This window comes from Mus musculus, chromosome 14 (assembly GCF_000001635.26).
Source record: "Mus musculus strain C57BL/6J chromosome 14, GRCm38.p6 C57BL/6J".
Classification (NCBI taxonomy): domain Eukaryota; kingdom Metazoa; phylum Chordata; class Mammalia; order Rodentia; family Muridae; genus Mus; species Mus musculus.
The window spans coordinates 64,322,575-64,335,765 of NC_000080.6; the positions used below are offsets into that span (position 1 = coordinate 64,322,575).

The following is a 13,191-nucleotide window of genomic DNA, read 5'->3' on the forward strand; positions in this document are numbered from 1 at the left end:
GCTGCAGCCCCCAGGGCACCCGAGCTCCCGGGCTCACCACATCACCCCAAGAAATGCATTTCATCATCATCCCTTTCAGCTAGAGCATTTCATGTTGGGGATACTTTTAATAATCACCACACTGAAGCACTGCAGCTGACTTCTGCACTTGGGAGTGCACACGTTGTAGGATGGAAATTTCCTGACTTCATGAAATCTCTCCCCATTAACACAAGTAATTCCTAATGACTATCAAAATCAGATCGCCTTGGAGTAGGGGAGATAGTTTAGTTAGGAAAGCACCTGCCCTCCAAGCACAAGGCTCTGAGTTCAAATGGTCAGCATTTATATAAAGAAGCAAGCAAGCATGGTTGCACTCATCGGTAACACCAGTGCTGAGGAGGGGGGACAGGAAATCCTTGGAACACAATGGCCAGCCAGTCTAGTCAATCAGTGAATGGCAGGTTCTCTGACAGAGTCTGTCTCAAATGGCAATGTGGAAACCAATAGAAGAACATACCTATGTCATCATCTAGCCTCTACATGCACATGTGTGTGGCACATGTGCACACATGCTGCAAACTCACAGGCACCCACATATCCAATATTACATACATTGAAAAACAGATAATCTTGAGAGTATAAACTGCATTTAAAATTAAGCTACCTTATGGATTAAGATCTGTGTTTCAGCCAAAGGATTCAGTGAGATCCTTGTAAATGGAACAGTTGAAAATGCCAGCATACAGGAGTAAGTCAAGACCAGTCCCTTCCATACTAACATGTCTCAGTGTTTTATGACTTCTAAAGCACAATGTAGATTTTAATATGCATGGTAAACAGAAAAATCATACTTCTAATATTGTTTTGAAAAATATTTGTCTTCTAAGAGTGGTAGGGTCTGGGCTTTGCTGGTTCACATTGCTTTATGGCCCTGGTATATGGCTGATGCAAAGCTATTCACTTTCTCCCTGATAGTTGTTAGAGAGATCAGTTTGGGCATATTAAAATAACAGCTTCACAGCACAGTCGAGTCCTTGGAATGTAATTAAGGTGCATAGACCTCAGAGGCATCTTCTCCGCCAATCACCAGCCATATTATTTCCTGGGAGCCTAACCCAGCGCTTCCTGTGCACACTGAAGTCAGCTGCCACTAACGGTTGCACACAGCACTGTGCAGAGCAGGCAGTTCACAGTTCACTGACAGCCCAGAGCACTCTGCTGATCTTTTCTTTCTTCTCTGTGAACCTGTCAGCAGCCCAAGCAGGTAGCTACACTCTCGCTTGATGGCACATGGGTTGCATGGAGGTGGCACATGATGCTGTCAGCTGTCAGTCAGCAGCTGAGCAGGAGTGGCCGGGCGACTCCCCGCTCCCACCCCTTCCTCTCTGACAGTGATAAATGGTCAGCCTGGTACTCAGCTAAGCCAGAGGGGCCCAGTCTTCCCCATGCAATCTGTTCCGGCGGATAGCCCCTTCCCTACAGCGTCTCTGGCAGTATCAGGCAGCATTATACTTAGGTCTGGGCCGGAGAGGACCTCGTTGGCTCTGTGGCTGCTACTCTCCCATAGAAAAGGAATTTTGGCATGATTTTGTGCACAGACTATAGCGGTACAAACCTCATAGTAAACTCATCTGTGTTCATTCTCCTTTCACACAGGGAATAAAGCAGACACAACTAAAACAATGTGATTTTAAGAAAGACAAATTGTGGTGGTCTGAACTCAGTAGTGGCTTTGTACAGGATGGCCTCTGTTAAATGAAGAGGCACCGGGCTTCTGAAGTCATTGTCTGTTTCAGGAGATCATAAAGGAAGAAAAGACTCTAAGAATAAAGAGGTGGGACACTGGCAAGGTTCAGCACAGACTGGATCTGCAAGATAAGATACTGTTCCTTTGCTTATGGATAAGTATTAAATGCAGGGTTCATATAGAAAAAAGAGCATCAGCGGCATTCTGTTATAGAAAAAAAAAACAAAACAACCCTGTGAGATAAGAAGGCACCCTCATATGGAACAAGGGAGGGGAAGTATAGGAGAGTATGTATGACACACTGAGGTTTGCTTAAAAAACACACAACACACATGCACACGTGTGGGTGTACACACACACACACACACACACACGTATATGCACGCATGCATACACATGTACACGTGCAACAAACCATCCTATTAGTTTGGGGCTCTGTTCTTGGTGATATATTTCCTTTTTGGAAATACAAATACCAAACATTTCAACTGTTCACAGTTATCACCATGGTAAACACCATGTAGCCCTGGAGCCTGTTCCTAAGCTGAAAGCTGTTGAACTACTCGGGGCTCACAGACTGTACCCAGCCTTGTGACAAAGTCCCCAGATGACCCCCTTCTGAATCACAAAAGCAATTCTGCAAACAACTTTGAAACGGCAAGGGGTTGAGAACACCCTAAGAGACCTCAAGAAAAGAGGGGTGCTGTGTTTCCCCTTGAAAACTGTTGTGTGGCCTCCAGAGCATGTTTAAAAGAAGGAAATATTTTTAAAACACCAATCTCTCCAAATTCAAGACAGGACTTGGAGATGATTAAAAGCAAAACTGGAAATGTCTCTGGGTTTCTCTCTCTTTTATTTTAGGGGAGAACAGAGGGAGAACACGGTGCCTGTTTGAATTACTTCTCTGCCTGGCTACCTCTCCAATTTTCATCTTTTCCGTTTTTGTCATCACTGTTATTTTCCTCCACATCGTGGGGACACACTTCCTGGAAGTCTGGTGATTTTTAAAATTGGTTTGAACATTTCATACTTCCATCAAAAAATAAGTTTTATGATGAAGCTGTCAACTGAACAATATGTCAATATTTTTTTTTTTTTAAATCCAGGCCCTCAGGATGGCTCAGCAGGTAAGAGTGCTTGCTGGGCAAGTCTGGCACCCGGAGATCAATCCCTAGAACCTTTGTAAATGGGAGGGAGAGAACCAAATCCACAAAGTTGTCCTCTGATCTCTACATGAGTACCACGGAACAGGCACCCACAAGTCTTTCTCTCCCAAGTCCCAACATAGACAGACAGACAGATATACACATATATATATATACATACACACACACACATATACAGAGACAAAAATACACACAGTAATACACACACATACACGGAGAGAGAGAGACAAACACACACACAAACATATACATACAAGCAGAGAGAGAGAGAGAGAGAGAGAGAGAGAGAGAGACCACTTAAAATCAACTCTTCGTGGAGTTGTTCTGAAGATGGTGTCTAAGGACCTGGCCTTCTGAGATAATGGTGCATTCAAGGCTAATTAAGGGAAGTTGGATAATTCAGGCAGTATCCACATTGAGAAACATGATGAACAGAAATCTCCAACCCTGGCTTTAGAAGTGACACAGAAAGGCCTTCTGTGATTATTTTTAGTTGTCTTTCTATGCTAATAAGAACATCTAAGCATTGCACACATGGCTCTGGGCATCTAAATTCATAAAGGGACAGAGTTGAGGGCAAAATGCTGAGTGTCTAATATCTTCCTTGTGTGTGTGATCAAGCAAGCACTTGCAGATTCTGGTGATAGGTGACTTCTGGGGAAATAGCCTAATGACTGGTTGGGCCGCTGCTGAATGGAATGGGAGCAATTTTTACAAATACAGGATTCGGAAAGGACGAAGGCAAAAGTGCCTTCCATAGGATCTACACTGGGAACAATCTGAGGTCTGCCTCTGCAGGGAGCATCTGCTTCCACAGAGATATGCCTAGAGGGGGTCCAGAGTGGACCACAGGTTTTGGGAAAGCCTGATTTAGACCCCACAGCCTCAGAAATGGAGCAGATAACTATGACCTGTCAAACTTCACTTACAAAGAGAATTAGCACAGACCCTGCAGAAAATCTGATTTTGAGTGAGTTATACCTTGATAGGTCTGCCAGGTTCTTAGTGCTAAGAGTAAATTACTGTAATCAGTGTTTTCTGTCACGTTCCTATCTGCAGACTGAGAGCTCAGAATGTAAACTACTGTGGGAAATGCTTCTGGGAAGCAGACAAGGGATCGAAGGTATGAACCAACCAGTACCCCCAGAGCTCCCAGGGACTAAACCACCAACCAAAGAGGACACATGGAGGGACCCATGGCTCCAGCCGCATATGTAGCAGATGCCTTGTGGGACATCAGTGAGAGGAGAAGCCCTTGGTCTTGTGAAGGCTCGATGGCCCAGTGTAGGGGAACTCCAGGACAGGGAAGCAGGAGTGGGTGGGTTAGTGAGCAGGGGGAGGGGAGAGGGGATGGGCGGTTTTTGGAGGGGAAATGAGGAAAGGGGATAACATTTGAAATGTAAATAAAGAAATATCTAATAAAATTGTGTGTGTAAAAAAATAAATAAATTTATTAATTTTTTTTTAAAAATGAGGTGCCCTGAAGTAAGTTTATAAGGCAGATGCCTGAGGACCAGAACCCATTCCCCACGAACATGCTGGCGTATGTGGTGGTAAGTCATCCCACAGGGGCCTACTTGGCCTGTGATGAGTCTTCAATATAACTATGTGGTCCAGGAATCTGGCCTCTATATTTTTGCAGTGAGAGAATACATTTTTCTGCATAGCACCAAGAAAACACCCTCCATACTGATAACTTGTTACTTGGGGACCAAGCTGGCCCAGCTACTAACCTAAAACAAATCTCACCCCATTGAGAACAGATTCCCTCCCAGCTTAGGGCAGAAACCACTTGTTTTAGAACACGCACCATTTGACTCATTTCTAATTCCAAGGCCCATTCCATATTATGAGATGAAGCTCAGGGTCACCCAGAAAGCTGGATCTCAGGTGTCAGCCAGGCTATGGTGTCATCTGAAACTCCGTGTTGGTGGGGCTTGGTGAGTTTGAGGGCAGACGCTCCCCCAGTTTCAAGTTCATAGCCATGACTTCTCTGCTCTACTGTCAAGAGGTGGGGTTTGGTTGCCTTTCCCTTGAGTGTGGGCTAGGCTTAGTGGTGTGTCTCTGTTGGATGGAATGCAATGAGAGAGATGGAAGGGAGGTCAACTCTCAGCACAGGGAGTAGCTGACATCTGTCTTAAGTGCTCTCTTATTCTCTACTGGGTGGCTTATGGCACGAGGCATTGTGACCAAGGGATGATGAAGCAGCCCTGTGAGGAAGTCCACGTAACAAGACACTAAGGCCCTCAAAAGGTCACATGAGTGAAACTGTCGAGATACAGACCGTTTGACACACAGCAGTCTCCTGAGAGACCCTGACCACACCCAGATTCCTGACTTCTGACCACCAGGAGACAATAGGAGATTGTTGTTTTAAGCTGTGAGTGTTGGAATTGCTTATTGTCTAGAAATATGAAAGTAAAATAGTAATATGTTCTAATGAAGGAAACAATGCATTTTTTTCAAAGAGGAACTAATTAAGCCAAGAAAGCAAACCACTTTTTATAAAGCTAATTTCCATAGGGGGGAAAAACACATTTCCAGTCTAACTGATTCGCAAATCAACGCCTGGAACACAAGCCATTTCTAAGTTGGAGGCACTGGCTATGTGATTTATTCTCTCCACAGATGTGCCCCGTCACTAGTCCCATGTGTTGGCATTGCTAAAGCAGCATTTCTGAACCAACAGAGTCTAGGGATGGTGCAGAAACTATCCAAGCCCAGCTTTTAGCGTTTCCACAATAATTTTGGCCATTTTTATTCATTTGTGCTATCCAGGGGATTGTTAGTGCATTCTCCTGCTGCTTTGTTTAGGGAAGTTCTAGCTCTGCTTTGCAGGGCTTAAGAAAACAATGAAGAAAAAATGTTTTCCCAGAATTCCCAGAGAAGCAAAACTTAAATCCATGCCAGAGGCCTCACTACAACAGCGAGAGTCTTCTGGATCTTGGTGGAGTTTGGCTTGGTTGGCTGGTTATGTAGCTCAGTTGAGCGCTTTCTTCCCCCCTCTGTTTATATGAAAGTGTAGAGATGGTTAGGTTGCCTTTACTCGTGTGAAACCCTGACAGATCCTTTTTGTCTCTTGTGTAAAGGGAATAAAAATCAAGTCTGGAAACTAATTGTGGTTGACGTTGGGGGCGGTTGTCAGGTGAATGCACAGCAGTGTCTCCCACTCTTCATGAAACTGAGGACAAAAAAAAAAAAAAAAAAAAAAACACAGCTGACAAAAGTCTTAACTCAAAGGGCGCTTACCAGAAATTCTTGTGTTAACAGTCTAGCTCCAATTAAGCAATGGAAACTGCACAGTGGACTAACCAGGGAAAGTCCACAATACTAACTATAATAAAAGAGTCACTATTGGGGCTGAGGAGCCTTGCCATGTACACCAAGGGTGGGGGAGAGGACTAGGGAAAGATAGGCTTGGGAAAGGAGGGCGTGCTTCAGCAGGAACTCTTCGAAAGATACTGAACTTTTCTTCCTCAGGAGACAGGCAACATACACCCAGTATAACCACTGTGCCTGTGCAGTTGGAATCCAGGTCAAGATCCTAGCATAGCTGCAGGGGTGCCGGGCACAGCTGTGAGCAAGAGCACTGTTGGCCTGGGCAGCACAGGGGCCATGGCCTCCCCTGGAATGGTTCTCACAGAGCTGAGTCTAAGAAACTCCATCCTGGAACCATGGCTGGGCAGGTCATACTAGATATACTCACACCCCTGCCCACTTTGACTCCATAAGAAATGTGTCAGGAGAGACCTGTTCCAGCAATGTTCCCTGGTCCCCTCTCCCAAGAGCACTTTACACTGGGATCCTGTGAAATGAACAATAGCAAAACAATCCCTGTGTTCCTCTCAGCTTATACAGAGGAGCATAAATGGAAACAAGTAGCAACAAACTAAACTCTCACACACCTCGAGAGATGAAGATTACCCAAGTAACAGAAATTTTGACATAGAAACTTTATGTTGATATATTTTCCCTGGAAAGTTCTGGATACCTTTAAAGAACAGAGACCATCAGCCCTATGTAATGTACTTCATGAAAGAGAGAACCCACAGTTTTCCTAAGCTTATAAGACCTGCCTGACCATGATGTCAAAACTAGAAGAAAACAAACAAAAAACAAAACAAAACAAAATCTAAAGAACCACAGACACTTCCTTGTGAGCATAAACACAAAAACCCTTTAAGAATACTGAATGGAGAAATAGAGCAAAAGGCTAGGAATCATGGCCCAGTGGGTTGACCCAAGAACTTGTCATTTTGACATTCAGAAAGCCCAGTACTACTAATACATATAATAGACTAAACATGAGGGTGTGGGAGGGAGGTGATAGTTTCCTGCTGAAGGACTACATTGCCCAACATCCTTTGCAGACTACAGAAGTCTTCTCTGCTCCTAAAGGGGGTCACATCGCACCTTCCTCTGTAAGGATTTTGGCCATCAGCAGCACACATGAGTGACAAAGATGCCTGCGGACTGAGAATAAACATAGAGTGAATTAAGGTCAGATTAAGCCTCTCTTTCTCTCTACAGATGCCTTTTAAAATAATCTAACGGGGGAAAAAAATCTAGATCTTCTCAAAGGATTCTTGAAACCATTTGACAATTCAGCATCTATTTGTGAATTTTTAGAAACTTCTTGGTAAACTAGGATGGAAGTTTAATACAGGACATCTTTTTTAAAACTCACACATGACATGGTCTTTTTCCCTAGTATCATATTTAAAGGCAAAAAAAAAAAAAACCAAAATTAATGGTTTTAGCCTTAAATTGGGAACAGAGCAGGAATGTGCTTATACACTTCACTTCTGTATTTAAGACACTTAATCTTTATTTAACACTTCATGTGTATTTAACATGGAAGTGAAAGTTCCATCGGTTCCAAAATATACTACAATCAAATCAAAAGAAAACCCTTCTTTTCATGCAAAAACCATGATAGCATCCTAAGAGAAGAAGCATTGGTATTCGTAAGTCAAGCTTCTGACACTCACAGAGCATTAGACCGACACACAAAAGTAAACAAGATGTGCACATAATGGCAGTGGCCTTTATAGGGGGTTTACTGTAGCATCACATAACAAGAAGTGCTTAAAGGAGATCTCTAGATTCACGCCCAGAGAACTACACAACATAACTGAGGGAAGTTAAAGGAGATTAAGGAAGTGGTACTATACCATGTAGATCATAGATCATAAGACTAGATATTCCTAAAATGATCCTTCCCCAAACTTGCTTATGTTTACTTACCATTTAGACATGGTCTCCTATAGGCCAGGCTGACCCTGAGCTCAGCTGTGCAGTTGAAGGTGATTTTGGACTCTGGATGCTCTCACCTCTGCCTCCCAAGTGCTGGGATTTCAAGTGTGTGCCACCATGCCCAGCAGTGCTGGAGAGCACAGTCAGGGCTTCATGCATGCTAGGCAAACATCCTGGGAAGCTTTTGTTGATGTTGATAAATTGATTATAAATGTTATATAGGAAAAATCAAATGATCCAAAGAACTGAAAATGATTCTAAAATATAAATTGGGAGACTTATAGCACCCAACTCAAAGTCTTACTATAAGGTCAGGTTGGTGAGCTGTGAGCAGAAGGAGGGAACTGTAAGTAAATGGAACAGAGCAGAGAAACGCCCACTTAAATCTTGGCAAAGGCACTAACATCATCCAATCAGGATTCTTTAAAAATTGGTGATGAATCAGTTTGAAATTCAAATGTAACTAAATAAATGTCAACTCTTACTTCTTGCCCACACAGTTGACTTGACTGAACCTGACATAGATTATGGGTATGCTTACAACTTTAGTATTGATTTTTCCATTTTTTCCATCTCATTCGATTGGAATTTATCATTATGGACGGGGTCAAAACTAATGCTCTTCCCAAAATCTATACCTTTTGAGATTGCTATTTTCACATCCTAATAACAAATCCTAAGCAAAACCTTAAGAGGAGAATGCTAATTGTTAGAGATTAGTGGAGTTTCCTAGGTGACAACTTCATATGCTGATTACTTGAGCTTTAGCTACAAATCCACGTGTGGTAAATACCACACAGCCATACACACACACACACACACACACACACACACACACACACACACACAAAGTAAAGTACAGTGATGTAAAATCCCAAGAAAGTCTGACTTAACAGTATTGCAACACGTGGACTTGACATGTTGACCATACACAGTGAGGACTGCAGGGCCCTGGCCGAAAGGAGTCTTGGAACTCTGTCCCACTTTTATGATTTCTTATAGCTATTAAATCATTTCAAAAAAGGATTTTTTAGCTTGTGAGAAATCCTAAACATATAAATATATTACCTAATTGCTTGTAATGTGAGCTTACAAATTGCTCAAGATGCATAATGCAAGCCAGAAGGACTTTCCTTCTGAGGGCATAGTACTTGTAGGCCTACAGCGCTAACCCATTACGCAAATTAAAGTCCCTTGTTTTGTAGCCTATGTGCATAACCACTCCAAGGATGGACAAACAATAGTCCCATTTCTCTAATAGAACAGAATCAGGACAGAATTACCTCAGAGAGAAATAATCAGAGAATAAATCCACTCCAACAGGGAACAAGATGTTAAAAAATCTTCTAAGCTTAATTTTAAGCCAATAATAGCACATAACTATTGCTTGATGATAAAACATAACATAAATCGAAACATTTTAGGAAGAAATACTGACAAGGAAGTTATGTCTTGTTATTACTGCCTCCCCCCAAGACGAGCAGACCCTAGTTTGCAGAGAAAGGTACGATACAAATGTTCCTTAGAGTGTGGGGTGATCTTGAAGGGTGGCTGTGTAAGTCAGAGCCCTGCACAGAGTCCTGGCTGTCCCATTCCTCATGTGGCCTCCTACATATGGCAAGGTGGGGGTGAGGAGGAAGCTGGCCTGGTGCTAGGAAACCAAGCTCTCTGCATGAGTCTCTGTTTCCTTTCTTGTGTATTGTGGTTAGAATGTAAAATATCCACCATGTTCATGCATTTGAACAACTGGTCCCCAGCTGGGGCACTGTTTTGGGACACTGTGGGGATTGAGGGTTATGGGTCACCTGTGCCCATGGCCTGAGCTTATCCCTCTATCTTCCTGCATCCTGACCTGCTGAGATGTGAGTGAGCTCCCTCCCTCTCACACAGCCACCAGCACAAAATGTGGGGTACTTCCAAACCCTACCCATTGGGAGGCGTGACCTACAATAAAGCCTTCCTGCCCTAAAATGTTCCTGTCGAGTATTGCATCCCTGTGCTTTCCAAATCCTGCAAATAGTAAAATTTAGTGGAAGTTTTCACTCCAAGGACTCCCAAGAATGGCTACAATGTAACCCCTGCAAGAACTCCCAGAAATCACAGGCTAAGTCTCCGGCAGGTCCCTGTGGATCACCTGGTAACCAACCAAGAGCAGAGAAATACTCAGCTATGCTATCTTCGTGGACACAGAAGAGGACTGGCAGCCGGGTCTATCTTTTCCCAGCACAGAGGAAGGGCACTGAAGCAGTCCTCTGTGGCGCAATGGCAGGGACCCATGTCTTTCAAACCCATCAGAGATGAAAAGTAGAGCTAAAGTTGAAACCTGATGTAAGTCCCAGTTGAAAAGAACACACCGGGAAATTGTTCAAAAACAAAAGCAATCCTTCTGCCGACGCTAAAAAGCATGAATTTACAGGATCAGCCGTTGGAATAGCTGATGACAGCTCATACAAAGAGATCTAAGCCTGGTATTTTTACAGAAACCAAAGCAAGACCTTTCTCTCTATACAGAGCTCAAAGATAAATGGCATATAGGATTTAAATCTAACATTTTCACTGAGGAGACAATAGCCTCCCAGCAAGCCTGACCTTATTTCACGCAGAGGCAGCTATCCACTTGCTGCTACCTCGCCCACCCCTTGCATCCCAGCCACCACTGCCCGAAACCCTCTAGGTGACAAAGCTTTCACCCGCAATGGAAGCTTTGAATTGTACATGCTTTTAAGTGAATGAGCAAAGACAATTTTACCCACAGGTAAATGGTCACCATCCTACATTCCTAAGACAGATGTTGGCAAAACACTGTCAACCAACCAAATACAGTTTACCTCCTGTTTTTGTATGCTCCATGAGCTAAGGTTTGGGGTTTTGTTTTGTTTTTTGTTTTTTTCCCTATTATTTTTTTAATAGTTGAAAAACAATCAGGAAGAAAAAATGGTTCTTGACACATTAAAACTCTATGAGATTCAAATTCAAGTATCATTAAGTAAGATTTTACTGGAGTAAAGCCATACTCATTTGTGTATGTGCTGTCTATGCTGCCTTCACAATAGCTGTAGTGAGGAATGGCAACCAAGACCGTATGGCCTACAAAACCTAAAACGTTAACCATCTGGACCTTTATAGGAATTGTTTGCCAGCCTTGTCCTAGAGCAGCTTGTGAGGAACGTGAGGATGTGATGTTGGGATGGGAGTGGGTCAAGACTCCACAAGAAGGACAAGTCCTCATGGACAGGGCTATGTGAGAAAGGACTGAAGCACAGAAGTCAAATTCGGCTCACCATGCTCATAGCCAGTGCAGTACTGGTCCATCACAAAGGGAGCATCAGCTGGACCCACAGCGGGGAAGGGTAGAGTGCTCTGTAGCTTTGAGTATGCAGCGCTGGTGAGCTCTGGTCCCACAGAATGTTGCCTTTGTTCATGTGACATCTCTGAGCTTCACTGCGCTCATTGTGAGGAATAACTGGGAATAAATATCCTTCTCTCCGAGTCAATGTGAAAAGGTGAGAGGATGGCCCATGTGAAAGAACTCAGTGCTAGCAGCAGGGTTCAGCTTTGAAAGATGAGGGAGGGGTTTCCATAGGAACATGGGTCACCAAGTTAAGGAAAGAACTGAATGTCAATTCAACCTGTAGTCAAGGGTGAAGACATCCTTGGTTGCTGAGGCAGAAAAGGCTGTTAAAGGACTAGGTCCTGGCATACAACCCTTTCCCTTCACAATCCTCCCAGCTCTCTGCACCCCTTCCTAATGACTTCCCAAGATACCCATGAATATTCCTTGGCCCATCATAGTTACTAAGGATTAAACTTTGCTCACAGCTCTTACAAATCCTCCCATGGCATCTTCAGAACATCCATTCTGAGTCATAAACAGGATTTCTATCTCACTTCCATCTACCTGTCATCAGAGCACCTGACCTACTAGGTTGCCCTATCCCTCAACATGCTCAGGTAACATCCTAGATCATCCAGCTGCTGCTGAAGACTGGAATGAAACTCCTGGGACTTTGGAGAATTTACAGTGAATCCCTGGTCTGGCATGCTGATAAACCACCCTGCAGCCAACTGTCTACCCCAAGAGGACTGGCATTCACTGAGGGTAGCGCCATCTCTGGAGATGTAACTGGCAGGGGCTGTTCAGAAGGCAATTGGCAGCCCTTTAATCTTGAGATAGAAGGTGGCATGGCAAATGTTGGGAATGTTTATCAAAAGCTGGAGGAACATGAGGAAAGAGCAGTTGAGAGGCAGGTCTCAGGCAACAAAGATAGGAAGAGCACACTTAGCCACTGCTTGTCCTCGTGTCTTATTCAACAGCATTCACTTCTCTGCCTCTGTTAACCTTCCTTTCTCTTCCTCCACCAAGTAGCTGATGGTGTCAGGTGACACTCTCTTCAATCTGACCTTCAGATTTACAAAGAGAAAACCCAGCTGTGGGTCCTAGTGGCAGGTGTCCCTGCTTACATGACAGAAAGCTTGTGAGTGCTCTGACCTATCACTGTATAATTCTGATGCTAGATCTCTCCATCTATCAGACACCATCCTGTTTAATATACCAGGGTTGCTATGTGGGCTGGGTAAAAAAAATCAGACCTAATACTCTCAGATAATCAGGCAAACCTGTTACCCATAGCTGTTTAAAAGGGGTCTTAAAAAAAAAAAAAGACAGGTTATAAAGGAGAAGAACAGGGAAGCATTTAAAAATGCTAAAACCTTTCAAATCCTATGTAAGCTACACCCTTTATCTTCAACTTGAAAAGAGGAGGGAAAGAAGAAAGGGTAAGACACCCAGCCTAGCCCCAGCTTGGCCACCTCTGGCTCTCTGCCCATCACTGTGACTTTTGATTTCTAAATCATAAACTACTTTTTATTTTTGCTCTGACCATGACTGTTTTAAGCCTTCATGTGTTTGGCCTGCCCTTGATTGCAGCCATACTGACCAACCCAACATTTCCATGACTTCTTTGTTGTAGTATCCATCTAAGCCATTTGTTGTAGTATCCATCCATCCATTAACAGTTGACTTTAGGCACTATGCAGACC

The 13,191-nt window shown here is 43.5% G+C and overlaps 1 protein-coding gene across 10 annotated transcripts in view; it reads right to left on the bottom strand.

The window, feature by feature from the left end:
- Positions 1–13,191, bottom strand: part of Msra (methionine sulfoxide reductase A) — a 333,283-nt gene that overhangs the window by 199,954 nt on the left and 120,138 nt on the right. Inside the window, exons 1-2 of one of the 10 annotated variants that reach the window (XM_011244921.3) lie at positions 8,143–8,995; positions 7,309–7,368 (exon numbers count right to left, since the gene is read on the bottom strand). The exons of 8 other annotated variants lie outside the window; for them this stretch is intronic. In XM_011244921.3, the coding sequence (XP_011243223.1) occupies positions 7,309–7,333 (25 nt within the window). In that variant the 5' untranslated portion in view covers positions 7,334–7,368; positions 8,143–8,995. Of the gene's footprint in view, positions 1–7,308; positions 7,369–8,142; positions 8,996–13,191 lie in introns of those variants that run through there. One more of the 10 variants, XM_030247607.1, reaches the window with a different exon arrangement.